Source organism: Lonchura striata, chromosome 10, assembly GCF_046129695.1.
Source record: "Lonchura striata isolate bLonStr1 chromosome 10, bLonStr1.mat, whole genome shotgun sequence".
NCBI lineage: Eukaryota > Metazoa > Chordata > Aves > Passeriformes > Estrildidae > Lonchura > Lonchura striata.
The window spans coordinates 4,765,093-4,782,801 of NC_134612.1; the positions used below are offsets into that span (position 1 = coordinate 4,765,093).

The 17,709-nt window shown below is 48.2% G+C and overlaps 1 protein-coding gene across 3 annotated transcripts in view; it reads right to left on the reverse strand.

Annotated features, from left to right (window-relative positions):
* Positions 1-323: 323 nt before the first annotated feature.
* Positions 324-17,709, reverse strand: part of HDLBP (high density lipoprotein binding protein) — a 38,702-nt gene continuing 21,316 nt past the window's right edge. For all 3 annotated transcript variants that reach the window (XM_021547066.2, XM_021547065.2, XM_021547068.3), the window contains exons 6-28: positions 16,738-16,944; positions 16,065-16,280; positions 15,043-15,249; positions 14,730-14,837; positions 14,100-14,204; positions 13,585-13,663; positions 12,838-12,977; positions 12,456-12,560; positions 12,040-12,153; positions 11,628-11,714; positions 11,311-11,442; positions 10,772-10,990; positions 9,717-9,938; positions 9,278-9,496; positions 8,452-8,590; positions 7,919-8,073; positions 7,223-7,327; positions 6,441-6,575; positions 5,788-5,931; positions 5,428-5,613; positions 3,908-4,024; positions 3,344-3,472; positions 324-2,725 (exon numbers count right to left, since the gene is read on the reverse strand). In XM_021547066.2, the coding sequence (XP_021402741.1) occupies positions 2,639-2,725; positions 3,344-3,472; positions 3,908-4,024; positions 5,428-5,613; positions 5,788-5,931; positions 6,441-6,575; positions 7,223-7,327; positions 7,919-8,073; positions 8,452-8,590; positions 9,278-9,496; positions 9,717-9,938; positions 10,772-10,990; positions 11,311-11,442; positions 11,628-11,714; positions 12,040-12,153; positions 12,456-12,560; positions 12,838-12,977; positions 13,585-13,663; positions 14,100-14,204; positions 14,730-14,837; positions 15,043-15,249; positions 16,065-16,280; positions 16,738-16,944 (3,357 nt within the window). In that variant the 3' untranslated portion in view covers positions 324-2,638. The remainder of the gene's footprint in view (positions 2,726-3,343; positions 3,473-3,907; positions 4,025-5,427; positions 5,614-5,787; positions 5,932-6,440; positions 6,576-7,222; positions 7,328-7,918; positions 8,074-8,451; positions 8,591-9,277; positions 9,497-9,716; positions 9,939-10,771; positions 10,991-11,310; positions 11,443-11,627; positions 11,715-12,039; positions 12,154-12,455; positions 12,561-12,837; positions 12,978-13,584; positions 13,664-14,099; positions 14,205-14,729; positions 14,838-15,042; positions 15,250-16,064; positions 16,281-16,737; positions 16,945-17,709) is intronic.

Below are 17,709 nucleotides of genomic sequence, written 5' to 3' on the forward strand. Positions count from 1 at the left end.
CACCTGGCCTGGTTGTGGAGTAGCTGAGCAAGAGGGACTATGGCTGATGTCTCCCCTTCCTCCTTATACCAGCAGCATCCCCAGCACAGCTGCCTGGAGGCAAGCGGGTTTGTGTTTCTCTACTGGGAGGGCACAGCCCCCACCCCTTTCCTGTTCTTACCCCTTTCCTTCAACCCACTGCTTGCCATGTGAGTCCCACCCCTTCACGAGCAAAAGCTCAGGTGTGCAAACTTGAAGTCCTTGAATCCCTGGCTAAACCCAGTCCTGCATGGGTTGTCTTGTATCTCACCCCAGCAGCAGAAATAATATCCACCACACTCCAAGCTGTTTCAGGTTTTATTTTAGAATTTATAAAATTCCAGTGTCATCCATACTCATGAGCCTTTTTACATGTTTGCATATAGTCTCCAAATTCCAAAGTTAAGGCCAAGGGATCATTGCTATGGAAACGTACAATATGGAAGACGTCAAAGAGAAGAAATGGACACATGCCACAGTCTGCTGCGGAAGGAGGATGGTGGGGGGACAGTACTAGGTACAATCACTTCATGACCTTCTTTAGAGTGGAAGGTTGGGCTGTGGGGCATGAGCACAAGGCAGTGGGTGCCCTGGATGTATCTCAAGCCTTGCTGTGCAACTGGTGAGGGCACGGGGGCATAAAGAGGAGGAGGGGGTGATAGGCTTGGTGATGCAGGGCAGACCTAAGCTACAGGCTATTAACCATTTTCTGACAGACGCAGATGGGAAGGTGCCTCCCTAGTTCCCCTTCTCCCGTGCTGGAGGCAAGGCCACCCTGTCCTTCAGGAGCAACCAGGCACCCCACAAGGGACCATGGTCCGTTTCACTCAGTTCTCAGGCTACAGGAGAGCACTGTGAGGTTTTGGTTTGACATCTGCATAGCAGTCTCTGCCAAGAAGAGCTGCTGCAGGAAGGAAAAGCATCGGCATGTTTGGCCTGCCTCAAGGAGGGAAAGGCAAGGCAGCTGGGCTCAGCCTGCCACAGTTGTGCTCTGTCAGTAGCACTAGAGAAGAGAGGCTAGGGACTCCTGCTTGTCCAAGAGCTGAAGCAGCTGGGACAGAGGAATGGATCACACTACAAGCTCTGCAGGACCAATGCAGGGAAGTGGGGGCACACAAAAAGCCCACACTACACGCCTCCCTCCTTCATGGAGGTTTTCCTTGCTGGAGAAGCTCAGACAACACCCTTTGAGCAAGCTGTGGCAGGGCCCAGGTGCAAGAGGCCCCGAGTAGAGATCATGGATCACCCTCTACCACGTGATGGAGGTCTCAGGAGGGCTCAGCACACACATCAACCCCCAATAATGTCGGAGCAGAAGCCTGGCTCACACCACCTCTGCAGCCCAGGGCTACAGCACAGCTGCACCCACGGCCCTGGGGCCAAGCATTGTGCTAGCTCAGCATGCAGTCCTATGGATTCACAGCCTGCCTCAGCACCACCATGCTCTGCTTCCCTCTGGAGCAGCTCTCACAGCTGTGCGGAGACACAAGGCTCCTCTTGCTTCTCCTCCACGCTTCTGCTATGGCTGCCCGGGTGACAGCTGGAGCAGCTGCTATCCCACAACCATAGAGAGGCCCCCATCACACTGCTGTTTGAGGTAGAAAGAAGGCAACAGGAACGGTGTGCCCGCTGCTCATGCCGAGCTGCTGCAGCACCAACAGCGAGCTACAGCTTCTCCAGGCTGTGTGTCCCACCAGCTGCTCCTGAGCCGCGTCACTGCAGCCACCTCAGCCGAGCCAAGCCTGTCCCATCCGGCCACACAGCCGTGTGCTGGCTCTCCTGCCTGCTCACACTGCTGGCAAGGGGGAACAGGGAGTGGGGGTCTGTCATCAAGCACTGGAAGACTGGTCAAGTGTGCAGGCTGGGGCTGTGCTTGGTGCGGCGCAGGGACGCGCGCTCGCTGTGCTCACGGGTGTTTTCCTGACCAGGGAAGTCATACGTTGTTCTGGCCCCTTCCATCTCTGTTGTCTTTACAGCCTATTGGAAGTTTTGTTTCTTTAAAAAGCAGGTTTCTGACCTTATAGATAATTTGAAGCTCTCTCCCCACAGTCAGCTATCAGCATTAAATGAATTTTTGGCAGTTAAAAGGAAAAAAAGTTGATTGCACTCTACAAAGGTAAGGTAAGGCCTGGGATAAACACAAAGGAAAGAGGGCAAACGTTTTGGCTTTATAAAGTCAAGGAAATTTATTTCCTGAGGTCATGAGACAGGAAGTAGATTCCTAGCCACAGTAAAGGAGGTCTCCTAATGAAGGCGAGAATGCCTAGTCAGACATGCTCAAGAGAGCAGATTGCTCTGCTAGCGCTTGGGAAGCTGCAAATCTTAGCCACTTGGAGTCAATTATGAAGTTTCTAACAAAAACACACACATTTAGTGTTTGAATCTGAGTGGAAGTCTTGTTCCAAAGGAGGAAAGAATATCCATCAAGAGATGAGGGTGGGTCCTAGACACGGTGATAGCTGAGGGGAGCAGGATGGGGTCTAGCACTCCAGACACCATTAGGAGACCTCTTGGGACAATTGATTTGTGCTCCAGCCGCTGGGTCAGATTTCAGACAGGAAGTATTTGTGGCAGGTTAGTGTCAGGTCAGCGGGCTGGAGGAGATTCTGCTTCCAGGTCATTATCGTTTGGGTCCCCAGGGAAGAGTCTTGGGGGCCACTTGAGCCCCAAAGCTGGGGAAGTCTTCAGAACTGCTCATATCAGGGGCCTAGAGCAAACAAAAAGGGAACAAGTTAAGCTTCTGCCCTGCTGTGAACCTATGTGGTGAGGCCCTGAGCTAAGCAGCATTGTTGATATCCCAGGAGGACAGACAATGGGGAGGGGATAAAAAGGCTCATTGTGGCCCCAGGAAACCTAGAGGTGGCATTGAGGAGGGTGCAGATAAGGTGCAAAGGGCTCCAAGGGTCCCAGCTCAGTAACTGGGACACTGGAACAGGGTCAGGCCAGCCCTGCAGCAGCACTGGGGCAGCTGAGGATGAGCTGTCACATGTCCCATCTCAGGGCTGCAAACACTGAGCCAGTTCTGTGCTGCAGCATGAGTCTCAAGTCCCAGGCCCTACCCCTAAAAATAACACAGCCTGACAGGACACTTTCTGGTAATGATCCCCCATTCCCCAACAGCTCCACACTGACGTAGCTAGAGTGACAAGACACTGGGAAAGTGCTTTGAAAGCTGGACAGGAGAGCCCAGGCCTGTGCTCAGGCCACAGAGAGCAGCTAAAAGCTGCTTTCTCTGTTACCAAGGAGAGAGAATGATGTGTCCCCAGCACAGACAGAAGTGTCCCCATGCTCTGTGCCCCCAGCCTGCAGCACAAGCAGCACTCACCTTCTCGTTGTTGACGGTGGCCCAGGGGGCATCTCTCACCACAAAGCCCTTGGATGGGGCCTTGGACTCTTCATGTGAGGAGGGCTTCATGTACACCTGCATTGCCTCGTTGTCCACCACATCTGCAAGCTGCAGTAACACAACCAGTGAGGGGGCATCTGGATAGCTCCTCAAACTGGAATAAAATGCCCACCCCTCCATCTCACCACACTGCAAACTGCTGAAGCTCACCAGCCTGTTCTACAATGTCCAAAAATGGTGTATCTGCACTAGTCTGAGGGCTACAACTTTTAAATGGTGCAGGCTGCAGGCTGTTACAAGGCAAGAACATGCACATCCTGAGGTGTCCCAGCATTCTCACTCACTGTCCTCTCTGGACATTAGGAGAAGAGGCAGTCCAGCTGGTCTGAGGGACAGCTGCAGTGGAGGCTGACAGCCACCCACACAGGGCTCAATTTCTCTGATGCAGTGGAAGAAAATACCACATGGACATAGTTCAGACATCCAGCTGTGTGGCAGGGGGAGCTCTTGCTAAGCCCCATCATGGACTTGCTGAACACTTACATATTCTTCCTCCAAGTTCAGGATGTGATCAATAGCTTCTTCTACATTCTCAGGGAGTCCTGTCACAGTCACACAGTTGGGGTCAGGAGCTCCACTCTGGGGAAAGCGAATATCCACCTGTAACACAAAGAACAGTGTAAGACTGATACCTGCACATCTGAAATGCCAGAGACTCCCCATGACCTTGTCACTGGAATCACAGATCACTGTCGCTGATGCCCTAATTACTGTCTGTTCACAGCCACAAGTCTGTTTCAGACCTCCACAGCTCAGACACTGAGGGGTCAGCAGGTATATAGCTGGCCCCAAAGCTTGCCCAGTCTCCTGTGGAGGGAAACAGAGCAGTCTGTAGTAAGGACCCAATTTCCAGCAGCCTCTGCTGCTCTCACTCCCAGAGGCTGTTTTCTAGGCAGCTCCTGCAGCACAGGCAGGAGAGGGGCAGCATTTCCAGACAGTGTCCTCACACTGCTGCAAGCGTTTTTACCACTGAGCCATCACTGAAAAGCACAATGAGCTTTCAGTGTTTGCCACAGAATAATCCTGGCTAACAATGGCTTTATAGAGCTGGCCTAGTGCACCCCACACACAAGCACTGTGCTCTCTCACACCCTGCCTTCCAGATGGGTGCCAGAAATCTAAACAAGACAGGACCAAACCCAAAGGCTGCTCATTTGGGAACCAGTTTGTTTCAATAACTGAGCCCAGCCAAAATGCAAGTCTCCAGAATCCCACCTCTCAGTATTCACATTCACTGCTGGCCCTGCAGTAAAGCCTACTGCTGATGCCATATGCTATCAGGGCAGAGGTCCCTGACCTTCCAGAGCCAGCTAACTTTGCCACATCCACAGCCCTAAGAATGTGCCATGATTCCCAGAGTCAAGGGGATCCACAGTGGGCTAGGGGAAAGCCGGAAGAATTCCCTAAATTAAGCTCAAAGTAGCTGGGGGGTCTGGGAACAGCCTCCTCACAGAGCCTCCCAGCAAGAGGTCTAGCTGCCCACTTCCAGTAATCAGAGTAGCTGACATATATACCCCCTCCTCTCTCTCAAGATCATCTGGGACCCCTGTCTGCAAAAAAACAAACAAAAAGGCTCCAGAGAAGCACAGAACTCAGTGCTGCTTGCAGAGGTAATCCAGAGCACTGAGAAAGCATTCCCAGGTTCCACTTCTGTCTAGGTTCCAGCGAAACAGGAAAAGCTCCTGGCCTGGCTTCCAGAGAAATATGACACAGAGCTGAGGAGTGTGGGGATGCTTCAGCTGGTGTCTGACTATGGTGTCCAGACAGCCCAGGTGCCCTGGGCACATCAGGGTGCCCTGGGCTACAGATGCAGCTCATATGCTGGTGGAGTGAGCAGGGAAGCACTGGCTTTTCTTTCACATCTATTCTAGCTGAAGATGCTGAACAGGCACAAGACACAAGAACCACAAGATGTGAGCCTCATTCAGCACCAAGCTCTTTCCACAGGAGAACGTGGCTGCTCAGGCCCATCCCGACCTGTGTGGCATTGCCCCACTGCTCACCTTGAACTCATCCATGATTTTGCGGATGGCTTTTCCACGTGCACCAATGATGCGTGCATGAACACGATGGTCCAGAGTCACATCCTCAGAAACCATCTGCTCCAGCTCACCAACAATCTTCATGATGGCATCCCGGGCAGCCTCAGCATTCTTCTCATAGCCAGTAATGGTGATCTGGTCTTGGGCCTGGGGCACAGAAATGTGTGAGCGACCAAACTCATAAGCAGCCGAGCAAGCTTTCTCCCTGCTAATTCCCTTCACCATCCACCTTATCCAAAGGCAGTGGAGAGAGTTCAAAGCTCTTGAGCAGATGCTCAGAGACAACCACTAGCCATCCTTGCACTCTGCCCGATCTCTCACCTGGCTTTCATCATCCTTGTCGGGGAACTGGATGTTGACCTCATGCTCTGTGCGTATCTGGGTGATCACTGCTCCCTTCCGCCCAATGATTTTAGGGTGATACTTGGGATCTACAGTGACTGTCAGTTTGAAGCTCCGCAAAGCCTGGAACAGGAGAAGCAGAGTGAGAGCAGGGAACACACCATGGTTGTTCCAGTGATGTCCACGTAAGTCACAGCATTTCCTTCTGGCTTCTGAGATGCATGGAACAGATTTTGCAGGGCCATGCTTGAGCACCCAAGCCATCCATCCACTGGAGCCTTGTGCTTTTGCCAAGTTCAGAGGGAAACTGCAAACATCCCTAACCTATTATTCAGAGCTGTATAAGAATTCAGTGAGACTAGGTAGAGAGAGACTGGCAGCACAGTGAGGTTCCCACCCACCAGTGTCTCAAAAGTATGTGAAGGTGCGAGAGAGACATGGACAATCCAAAGTTAATTCCCAAACACTCCTGTCAGTTCATGGTAAATGAGCTACCTTTGAATAACCCATTTATGACCATTCCACACCCACAGAGCAGCTAAGGGTGTCCCTAAAAATGAGGTGTTCCAGGAGTCTGTGCCCAACGGCTGAAGCCATGTTTGGCTGGAAGGAAGGACAGGCCCAGGCCTTACCCGATCCTCTTGTTCAGCTTGCAGCTCCTTCACTCTTTCCAGGAGCCCGACCTTGGCACGGTCCAGGTTGGTAGCCAGCCCAGTGATTGTGATGATATCTGACTGCAGCTCAGGAGCAGGCACCTGGATGTTCACCTGAGTAACAAGTAGCAATTATCACTGCTCATTCTGTATCACTTGTGATGCCTCTAACTGCAAGATAGCATCTCATTGGTCTCCCCTGGCACCAAGACCAGCTCCCACCCAGGCAGCCTAAAAAACACAGAATGGCTCAAGTTTTAAATGAGCTCTGAAGATCATCAAGTTGGGCCACCTGGAGTCAGTTGCCTGGGACCATCTCTAGATGGTTTTTGAATACAACTCTGTTTCTGTTGCCCCTGTGCTGGCCTAGAGAGGCCAGGAAACAAATATATGTTCAACAACAATGACTGCAGCCAACCTGCATCAGCCCCAGAAGCTCTGGAGAATTCTCCTAAATTGGTAGGCACAGCAGAGCTGTTTCCCAGGGCCCAGGAGGCAAACAACTCTCACACTGATGAGGAATCACTGCAGACACCAAACAAGTCATGCAACACTCACAACACCAAGACCAATAGTACAGCTTCAGCATGAAACCTACCAAGCTCTGGATCCAGGGTCCAGAATACACAGGGATCATTTTCCTATTATGGAGCCTTGGATTCCATGGCAGACCTCAGTATGTTGTAACTGTCCAAACCCCCAACACAGTCACTTACAGATTCTCCAGGACAGAGGACATGGAAGGAAGGGCAACAACTTACTTCAAACTCATCCATCATTTTGCGGATCCCACTTCCTTTCTGGCCTATGATGTAACGGTGAAGATCAAAGGGAACTTCCACCTCAATGGTGACAGGAACCAGAGCCTGCAAGGGATGGAGCACAGTTTACCAGGGGAAAAGCTTCTCCTGTCTTCTAGCTTGCCATATACTTGCTTGCCCAAAAGAACATGTTGCTGAACAGAGGTACATTCCCTTGTAGCCAGGATACAAATTTGACAGAAAGGACAGATGGGAACACCAAAATGACCTGTTGCATATTTTTGAAAGAAGCCATCTGAAACCCCACCTGTAGGACAGGTTGCTTTCATATGCTTGGCTTCAGTCTAGCAGAGACTTGGAAAACATCACTACAGAAGCATAGCAAGGTCTGCTGAACCTGGAATGACTCAGCCTCAACCAGACTCCTCCTCTTCTCAGCTGTGCTCCATAAAACAATCATGTCATGCTTTTATGGCTATTGGGACTGCTTACAAGCACTAGTAATTACAAAGGCAGGCACTATGATTCAAGCTGCCAGGCTAAGTCACAGAGGGGCTTCCCTTGAGCAGTGCAGACCCCCTCTACAGCCAACATCACTGACCACTTGCATTGCACCTGGACTTCTACTACCACCACCACAAATTATATCCAAGCATCACCACATTAACAGGGTAAGGGACTGAGAAAGCCACACACCTGCAGCGCCTCCTTGGCTGCCTCACACTTCTCCCTGCGGCCGGAGATGATGATGATATCGCATTTCTTCGGAGAGCTGGGATCTGTGTCCTTCCCTTCCTTGCCTTCCCCACCTTCCTCACCATTCTCCTGCACAGTTGGCTCCACAACAGGGGCTGAAAATATGCAAAGTCTTGTGTTCAATACACAGAGCCCCCTCCTCGCTCATCACCTCCCTCCTCCAGATCCTAAGGCCACCAGTCAGAGCTCAGAGACATCACTTTTTTGTCAGGGTTAAGTCCTTGCTCTCCCTGTACTCTGCAGTGACAACATGTTCACAACACCCAGGTCTGCAGTTTGACCTCCTGAAACTGTTCCCTTCCCAAGAGGACAAGGTTGATGCTAACCCCAGATTCAAGGACACTGCAGGAACACCAGGGATCAGTTCTCTCCATAAATTTTAAATAGAACATACCCACTGGTACAGAGTGTAGGCTACACTACACTTATTTGACCATCCCAACTACTACCCAAAAATGCATCAACAGACATACCTGGGTTTTCCTCCCTGTCAGGGAATTTGATCTGGACACCATAGTCCCGGGTGATCTGCTGGATCCGGGACCCTTTGGGGCCCATAATGGAGCGGTGGAACTTTTGAGGAATGGTGCATTCGATTGTCACTTGAGCTTCCTGTGGGAAAGCAGAGTTGTTCTATTGAGATGCAGCCTCTTTCACACCAGAAAACAGGATGTTTGTGCATGGTGAAATCCAAAATGGACAAAAGAGTCAAAAAAGATAACAATGGCTGACAGGGAAAGAACTGAAAATTTCCAAGAATCTAACCTCTCTTAGAAGAGCGGAGGATTTAAAGAAGGTTGCCTTTAACTCAGGACATTAAAGGCTTCCTAGAGCAAAGCTCAAACTCTTTAATACTCTGAAGAGGAGAAGCATTAGAAGAAATGAAAAAAAAATAAGGATAGATGGGAAGAGAACAGTTTGACACTTGACTGCTTCCAAAAGCCAATACTAGCAGTGCAGGAAACCCCTGAAAGCAACCACTGCCCAAGGCCAGACATGGAGATGCACAAGAAGGCTCCAATCTTTTAATGGCTAGATGTACATCAAGCAGTGGCCTCCTACTTCCACCCCTAAAACACAGGAAGATTGTCAGAGGAGATTAATTCATACAGCACTGGCATTTTGGAGTGAGCTGCTACCCAGGATTGAAAGTCTACAGATCCTGTATGTTGACAGCAAAGGTTCAAATCCAAGAACTACCATGGGACTTGTTCACATAAAGTTTGGACTTACAGCAGGTTCAAGCAAGACACTGCTGAGGGAACAGAGTACAGAAGAAAAGGTTTTTCTACAACATACCAGGTCCTCGATGATCTCCTGGATGCGTTTCTTGGCTGCCTCCACACAGTCCTTGGCTCCCTTGAGGGTGACTTTATCGCTCTGGGTGCCGGAGCGCGGGAAGCTGACCATCACACCACCATATTCATCCGCAATCTCACGGAGAACTTGTCCTCGACGGATGACAAAGTGGCGGTGGTGCTTGGGGTCAACCACCATGGAGTCTTCAACCACGTTATCCTGCCAACACACAACAGCAATTCAATCCCACCTGTACTGGTTATAGGCATGAGCTGGCTGCACTCAACAGCAATCAGCTTACAACCTCACTCTAAGGCAAGGAAGGATCTTCCTGAGCTCCCACAAAGGGCAGCAAATGGTTTTAGGACACACAGGTCCTTCATGCTGACTCGTTACACCTTGCAATAGTGAGAGGCAAGAAAGTAGAAAAAGTTCATACCAAGTTCTTGATGAGGGCCTCCAGCTCCTTCTGTGCCTCTTTGACAGCCTCCTCTGTTCCCATGATAGTGATCAGTTCCTGATCTTTGTCCTCAGAGGTGGGGAAGATGATGCGGGCCCCTGTGTTGTCTCGCACTTTACGGATGTTGCCACCACCCTTACCAATAAGGAATTTGTGGTACTCTGGCTTTGCACGGAGGTCCACAGTATAACTCTTTGTTTGCTGAAAGGAGACAGAGACCCATGGAATGTGTCAATATATAGAAAATATCCATCAGCACAAACACTCAGCATGTAGATATGTTATCTGCACCCACATGCAGAGTGCTGCAAAAGCAAGGTAGATGCAGCACACCATTGAAAGTAAAAAGGGTATACAATGTCTTAAATTAAAAACACTACCCTAAAGATGTTCTCAGGGCCAAAAAACTAACTGTACACTTAGCATGACCCATGAGAATATTAGCAGAGACTCCCCTAGGAGAAGGGTCTGACCCGCACAAAAGGCAACAAAATCATTTGCTAGCTGCTGCAAGCCAGGCTCCCAGAGGTAACCAACCAATTCCTGTGGAGAACATATTCACCTGCTGACCCTAGAAAGCTTGCTATTATAAAATGACCAGTCAGCCACAACTCAGAGCAAGATCTTGTAACCAAAAGCTCCCAAATCTGAATATATGCAGTAAATGGAAGAACTGGAACTAAAATGCAGAGATCAAGAAAAAAACGTGAAGGAAATTGATAAAGTGTTTCAGAGAAGTGCAGATACCCAAGAACATTCAAATCACAGAAGCAAGGAGTCTGAAGTCTGAATATATCATCAGTCTAGCCAGAGATGCATTACAGACAGTTCTGCCCATGAGAGAAGAACTCATTGTCACAAGGATGGAAGATCAGCTTTCTTTTAAACATCTAAACTGTACTCAAATCTTAAAAAAAAAAAATTGTTCTATTGATGCCAAAGGCTTCCATGCAGACAGAGGGAATCACTTCAACATCCAAAAACAAACAGCTGGTCAAACCAACCCATTCCCTCCCCTGTAAGGTAAGGCTCACCTTCTCCTCTGCCAGATGTAGCAGCTGTTTCTTGGCTTTCTCCACATCCTGGGCTGGGCCCCTGATGGTCACAGTATCACTGCCAGAGCCCTCAGTGGGGAAGTGGATGTGGACTCCACCACATTCCTCCATGATGGAGCGGATGAAGCGGCCTTTGGCGCCAATGAGGGAATTGTGGAGTTTGGAAGGAATAGAGACCTCCACCTCTGTGATGTTGGCCTAAGCGAGGACAGTATGGCATGTTAGTCAAGCTAGAGCAATGTGTTTGCACAGACTTTGCTTGCCCCCTAACTCCTACATTGCCAGGAGCTTTGCAGAGCTGAGTGTGATAAATGCCTGGCCAGAGGGAATTGGGACTGGCCACTCCTAACACATGAGCAGCCACAAACTTTGGTTGAAGAGTCAAGAACAGATTGACATCCATATTTACTCCCCTCTGCTGTACCCCACTACAAGCACTTCTATATTTGTATCTCCTGTAACTTCTATATTTATGTTTTCAAGTCCCTAATCTGCCACAGACCAGTTGTTTCACTTACCAGTTCTTTTTGGATGGCCAAAATTCTGTGGCGAGCAGCCTCACAATTTGCTCTTTTGCCTGTGATAACAATTGTCTCCGAGTTGCTGTTCTCAGCTGGGAGATCTATTTTGGTGTTGCTTTCTTCACGGATCTGCCATTAAAAAAAAAAAAAAAAAAAAATCCCATAAAAATAATTTGAGAGGTGCCCCATTTCAGAAAAAAAGGCCTTGGAAGTTTTATTTTGCATTATCAATGAGCAGGAGAGACCAGCGAATGAGATTTCACTGCAGTCAGCATAATGACAGTGAAGACAGGAAAGATATCTAGATATCTCACCTTCTTGATGTTGGCCCCTCCTTTCCCTATGATGTTCTTGTGGAATTGTTTGAAAATGGGAACAGAAATAGAAAAGCTGTTTTCAACCTAAGAGAGAAAAGAAGGGAGAATTGAAGATTGCACCATCCTGGAAAGTGAGACCCCATCTCAGGAACTTGATAAACAAGCTTCTGACAACAGGCTTAGACCCAAGGAATTCTTCATATGGGACACTTCCTAGAATAAGCAAAGACATGTACCCTCTCCTATAGATCTTAAATAATAGGTATTATTTGCCCCCATACACATAGAACCAAGTCAACAGTTCCCTCATCTTGAGGTGTGCCAGCCCTAGCCAAGCCACTGCAGCTCTCCTCTATTCCAGGGTTATCCAGGCATGGAAGAGAGAATAGCAGATAGAAGTCTCCCTTACCAGGTCTGCCACCATCTTTTGCATGTACTTGGTGCATTTCTCCACTTCATTTTTGGGACCTCTGAGTTGGACAATGTCACTCTTGTGTGCAGGGTCTGGGAAGTTGATGATAACCTGCAGGAAATGGTCACTTAGGGTCAACTCAAACAAATATAATGATTGTTATGTCAGATATGTGTGAAGGCTGGGGGGATCCTGCACATTTCCTTTCCCATTTGGAAGCAGGTAACCACGTCAGCAGGTCTTTGGCCAGAAAAGCCATCTTCTCACATACATTAGATGTATGAGGAGACACGTATCAGTTAGATATTTCTCATAGTCACAGAGAAACTACATTTATGACCTTACTGATCATGTGTCTATTACTAATGTAGGAAATATGCCCTCTGAATCCCTCCTCTCCTAGAAAGCCTTACATCTGGGAATTTCTCCCGGATTTCCCGGATCCGCTCGCCCTTCTGCCCAATGATGGTCCGGTGGAATTTCTGCTCAATGATTAGGTCCTTGGTGCGTTCATTTTCCTGTGGAGAACAGAGTTTATAAGGAGTGCTCAGCAGGAGAGCCACAGAAATGTCATTACCATCTTGCTACCTGACAGCTAACTTGCCATCAATGTTTTTCCTCCAGATATATTTTACTCTAGGTTGACAGAGAAGGGGATCCAAGGGAATAGAGGAACTTGCACTTGTCATGAGATCCAAGTGCTCAGTGGGCCAGGAGCACAAACCTCTACCAGAAGGTTACTAGGGAACACAAGAGCTCAACCCTGTGGCCTCCCAGGCATCACATCCTACTAACCATACGGGAAGCGAGTTCCAGCAGCTCTTTCTTGGCCTGTTGGACCCCCTGTGGGTCTCCTTCAATTCTGATCAGGTTGCTCTTCTCATTGTCCGGGGGAATGCGCACAGACACCTTGTAGAGGTCCTTAATCCTGTTAACTGCAAGGCAAGGGCTGTGGTGACACACTCTGCTGGGCACGATTTGGAAGCAAAGACACCTTGACTAGAGGCTTTAGGAAGTACATCAGACTCTGAGGAAAGGCCAGAGGGATAGAGCTGAATCAGGGGAAAATACCTCTTCACCCTGGGGTTCAGCAAGATCAGATCCATGCTACGCAGGAATCTGTACAATTAAATATTAAGGCGTCCAGTTCACTTGCCAGAGTGAGGCATCTGTTTCTTCCCCAGACAGCACCTGTCTTTTTTGGGGAGAAACTCACCATGCAGATTTCTACCTCCCCAAACTGAGTTCTAAATTGAAATTCACATAGGCCAACTTGAAGAAAAGAAAAAAGGACTATTTTCCAACCTCCCTAAAACACAAAAATTCTACCAGGACACAGCAAAGTAATCTGTCCAACTCTACAAAACATTAAAGCCATATCAAGGCCTCACTGCCCATTTATCTTCTTGTGCCAACTTCACTCCAGAAGGGCAGAGGCAATGTAATGGAGGCAGCGCCCTGGTTGAGCTGCAGAGCCATGATATGATAGGCTTATCACAGAGAGTCTGAGTACAGGAAGGATAAGAAAGGCACCCTACTTACTGTTAGCTCCATTCTTGCCAATGAGGTGTCGGTGGAATTTGTGGTCAACATTGATTTCTGCATAATCCATCCGGTTGATCTACAAAGAATTGTACAGGGCTAGGCAGGGCAGGCCCCCTCTGCTGCTGCCTGTGCCCACTGCCAGTGCAGGCACTGACTCCAGCTGCCAGCTACAAGCACTCCTCCTGCTAGTGAGCAGAGCAGAACACTCCCCTCTGCTTTGAGCTGAGAGAACCAGGCTTATGAAACATTTGAAGGTACTTAAATGCTTCTCCAGCTGTGACTGAAAGAGAATCTTTCCTTCTCTGCATCAAAAGACTAAGGATGTGCTTGTGATTTTTTAAGGAAAGCTTCATAACCAAGGTTTTTGTTCACCTGCCACACAACTCACCCTCTGTAAATTCAGTTAAGCTTGTGAAGATACCTGCAGACATGAACTACACTTCATCTCTGTTCTGTTTCCCCACCTTTCCCCATTTTCTTCTTATACACTAGAACTAGCACCATCAACTTACCAGATCCTTGACCATGACTTCAATCTGTTCCTGAGCCACATTCACATCTTCTGTAGGTCCTTCCAAAGTGATTTTGTCTTCTCCTTCAGTGAATTCGATGTGAACCTTGAGACACAAGGCAAGGAAACCAAAAAGAATTTTCCAAGACACAAGTCAGGTCAATGCTGTCAGTCAGGCCTACACCATCAATCCCTACCACTAAGGGTACACATGATTTCTGAAGTAGGCAACCTACACATCTGGCAATATTGGTGTCTAGAGCATAAGGTTTTGGTGCTGTCCTGAGTCTGCAAGGGTTTTGGAGAAGTTCCTCACCTAGCCTTTCTCCAGATACCATCTAACCCACATGGGAGAAATCTCATTGCACTCAGCATTTCCAGGTCTCCTACTATATCAGTTGTCCAAATACTAACACATAAAGCTTCCTTTGAAGGACTCAACACTTAAAAATACATGGGATGGGAAGTGTTCAAGGCAATAGAATTTGGAAGTTTCCCTGACTATATAAGATCTGTGTAATTTCCTCCCTGGTTTTATCCATACTAGAATACATTTCTCTCTCTACAAAGAGTGAGCTGGATTAAACCACATTCTAGTGCAAATGCTGGTAAGCTAATAATTCACCCATACCTTTGGCATCTGCTGAGTTATTTTGGCCAGGTTTTGTCCTTTCTTTCCAATGATGAAACGATGAAGCCAAGAGGGGGCTGAGACCGAGGAGACGGTAAAACTGTTGGCCTGAGAGACAGAGAAGCTGTTTGATGGACAGACTGGAAGAGGCCTTCACAAAAGTTCACTTCCAGTTCCCATGCTGCACTCTCGTTATTGAGTTCTAAGCTGCATCTCTGACAGCCTGACAGAGACCACCCCCCTCCACTTTGTCACTGCCCAGGGATGTATCTTTGTGGGGCTTTCAAAGGAGCCTGGCCCATCCCATCAATACCTTTGCATAGACTTCAGTCAATGCTTGCCCAAGCTTTTCAGGCTCGCCTCGCAGTATCACCGTCTCCGAGCTACTGTCAGTGGGTGGGATCTCGACAGACACTCCAGTTTTCTCCAAGATCTCCTGCAGGGAATTACCCTTGGGGCCGATGACATACTTGTGCTGGGACTTCTTCACCTCCACAGCGATGGTAGTAGTCTTCTTTTTCTGTAGGAGCAGAGGCACTGGAGCATCAATCACAAGGGAGCAGGGAAGAACAAAAATGAAAGGAAGAGACACAAGATGCAGTGAAGCTCAGCACCCAGGAAAGATCAAAGCAAAGGTGAGCACAGGAGTTCTGCAGTACCCTAGCATCTTTTGGATCTGCCTATAAAAAGCCCTATTCTCAAAAAAATTAAAGGTGAAATACAAAAATTCTGTTTAAGCTCCCTGGGACACTACATGGAAGAGACCACATACACACCCCTACCCTTGCACAATGCTCAGCTGTCCCCAGGCAGCGCTGTAATGCAACACCACGCTATAAGCTGATTATCTGTGTTGAAATTCAGACTGGTACAAATGCAGACATAACCATGACGAAAAACAGACCAACAACCCACAACAAGGATATTCACAGTGATGCTAGCAATGGAAAATAAACTGAAGTGAAATTTACTTTTCAGCAACTTCTACTCATGTAAAAATTTTGATACTGTCAGTTGGCCACACTGTAGCCTTCACACTTCCCTCCTTCCTTTGCAGCACCTGTGAAAACACGCACCCAGAGAGCTCTTTGTGGTCTGCTAATTTCCATTACAGAAAAAAGCAGGAAATCTGTCACCTCCCAGGCAGAATCACACCGAGTCCCACTCTGCTGAGCAAGGAAATGGTAAGACCCAGGTTCATGTACTGCAAGAGCTGCTGAGCAAGAGCTGACATGAGGAGTATGCAACTGAGGGATGCACAGAAGTAGAACAAGAAGGGAAGAGGGGCTGTGAGCAGGTGGGGGGAAGATGGGAAGCTCTAGGGACCATCCATACCTTCTCCTCATAGATCTTCTTAACACGAGCCACAGCCTGGGCCAGCTGTTCCTTTTCCCCTGTGAAGACTATCTCTGTCTTGTTAACGCTGGGTGGAGGAATGTTGATGCGTGTCCCTGTCTCCTGCATGAGCTCACTCACCAGCTTGTTGTAAGGGCCAGCAATGAAGGGATGGTACACTTTCTCCACATCCAGCCGCTCCACGGCACGCTTATCCTGGAAGAATCCAGAACAGTTCTCAGTAGAAACTGTTGTTGATATTACCATCTCTGCCACATACAGCTGAATTCCCAGTGCTGTCTTGCTTGACACTCTAGCCCAAGCACCCTTTTCAGTTTGCAGGTTCCACCCCTTTCCATCTACAAATACTGCTGTTCCCAATTCATTACATTCACCTCTAATCTCCTGTCTTATCTCAGCTGGCATCTAATATGGTTCACTTCAAAATATGAAAAGTGTTTCTATGACTTTATAGATGGACAAAAGGGACAATCAGAAGGTGTAAAACCTGGAAGCAGTGCTCAACCAGCCAGTTGAATGGTATACATCTCTGTTCAGACTAACAGTGCTACCACTGGCTGTGGCCCTGGTGGCTACAAACATCTAATATACTGTGGAGAACCAAAATGGCAGTTCAGATAATGACATGAGAGAGATCACAGGACTGAAGTACCTGCTCAGCAGAGATAAGCAAGATCTCGTGTCGGGCCTTTTCAATCCCTTCTTTAGTGCCAGTGATCTTGATCTGGTTGCTGGGGTCATCTGGGCGGGGGATCTGGATCTTGGTTGCAGTTTTGAGCTCCAGGTCCTGCAGCTTCTCACCATTCTTTCCAATGACAAAACGGTGGTGCTCCTTGGGGATGGCAACTGTCGCTGAAGCCTGCAATACAAAGGCCAAGCATCTGTGAGAGCCCCTGCCTGTACAGGAAAAGCTTTTCAGATGCTGCTTAGTGCTACAACTGAGGAGTAAACACAATGCCTTCCAGCACATACATCTAGCACACAACTGATACTATGGCAGAGGAGTTGATCGAAAGTGCCTGTATTCCAGGAGTCTAAACCCCACTATTCCCTAAAAAGCCTTCTGTTTTCCCAGGAGCAGTACTCTGAATAAGCAAAGACCTTCAAGGCACAGATGAGGAGGTGTCTATGCTCCACTGTCTCAGTTTCTCAGCACCAGAGAGCAACTGGGATGACAGCTCTGGGGTAGAGTTTATCTGAACTCCGATATCTGCTGTCAAGGCTACAGAGAAGAAGACATAGCCTGACTCCTAGGAAACTGAAATTCAACACCAGAAACTTATTCCAACAGGCAGACAGCTCAACTATGCTTACCATTACGGAGTGCTAAGGTGTCTTCAAAGCAGCATATGCTGCTGCAGGGACTGCTCTTCCCTTGAAAAAGAGAACTCTTCTCAATCTAACATTAAATCTAACATCTCTGCCTTGTAACAGGGATTCCTGACTTCTTTCCTTCGCAATAAGTTTTTACTGACCTGAGATCTTAGGATTGCTACTATGTTCTTAATCCCAGGGAATATTATAACTATTAATAACTAGGCACTTACAACTCAAGCTACAATGGAAAAAGAAATATCAAATAAAAAACACATCACTTGGTGTGACTCTTCAACTTCCTGTCCAC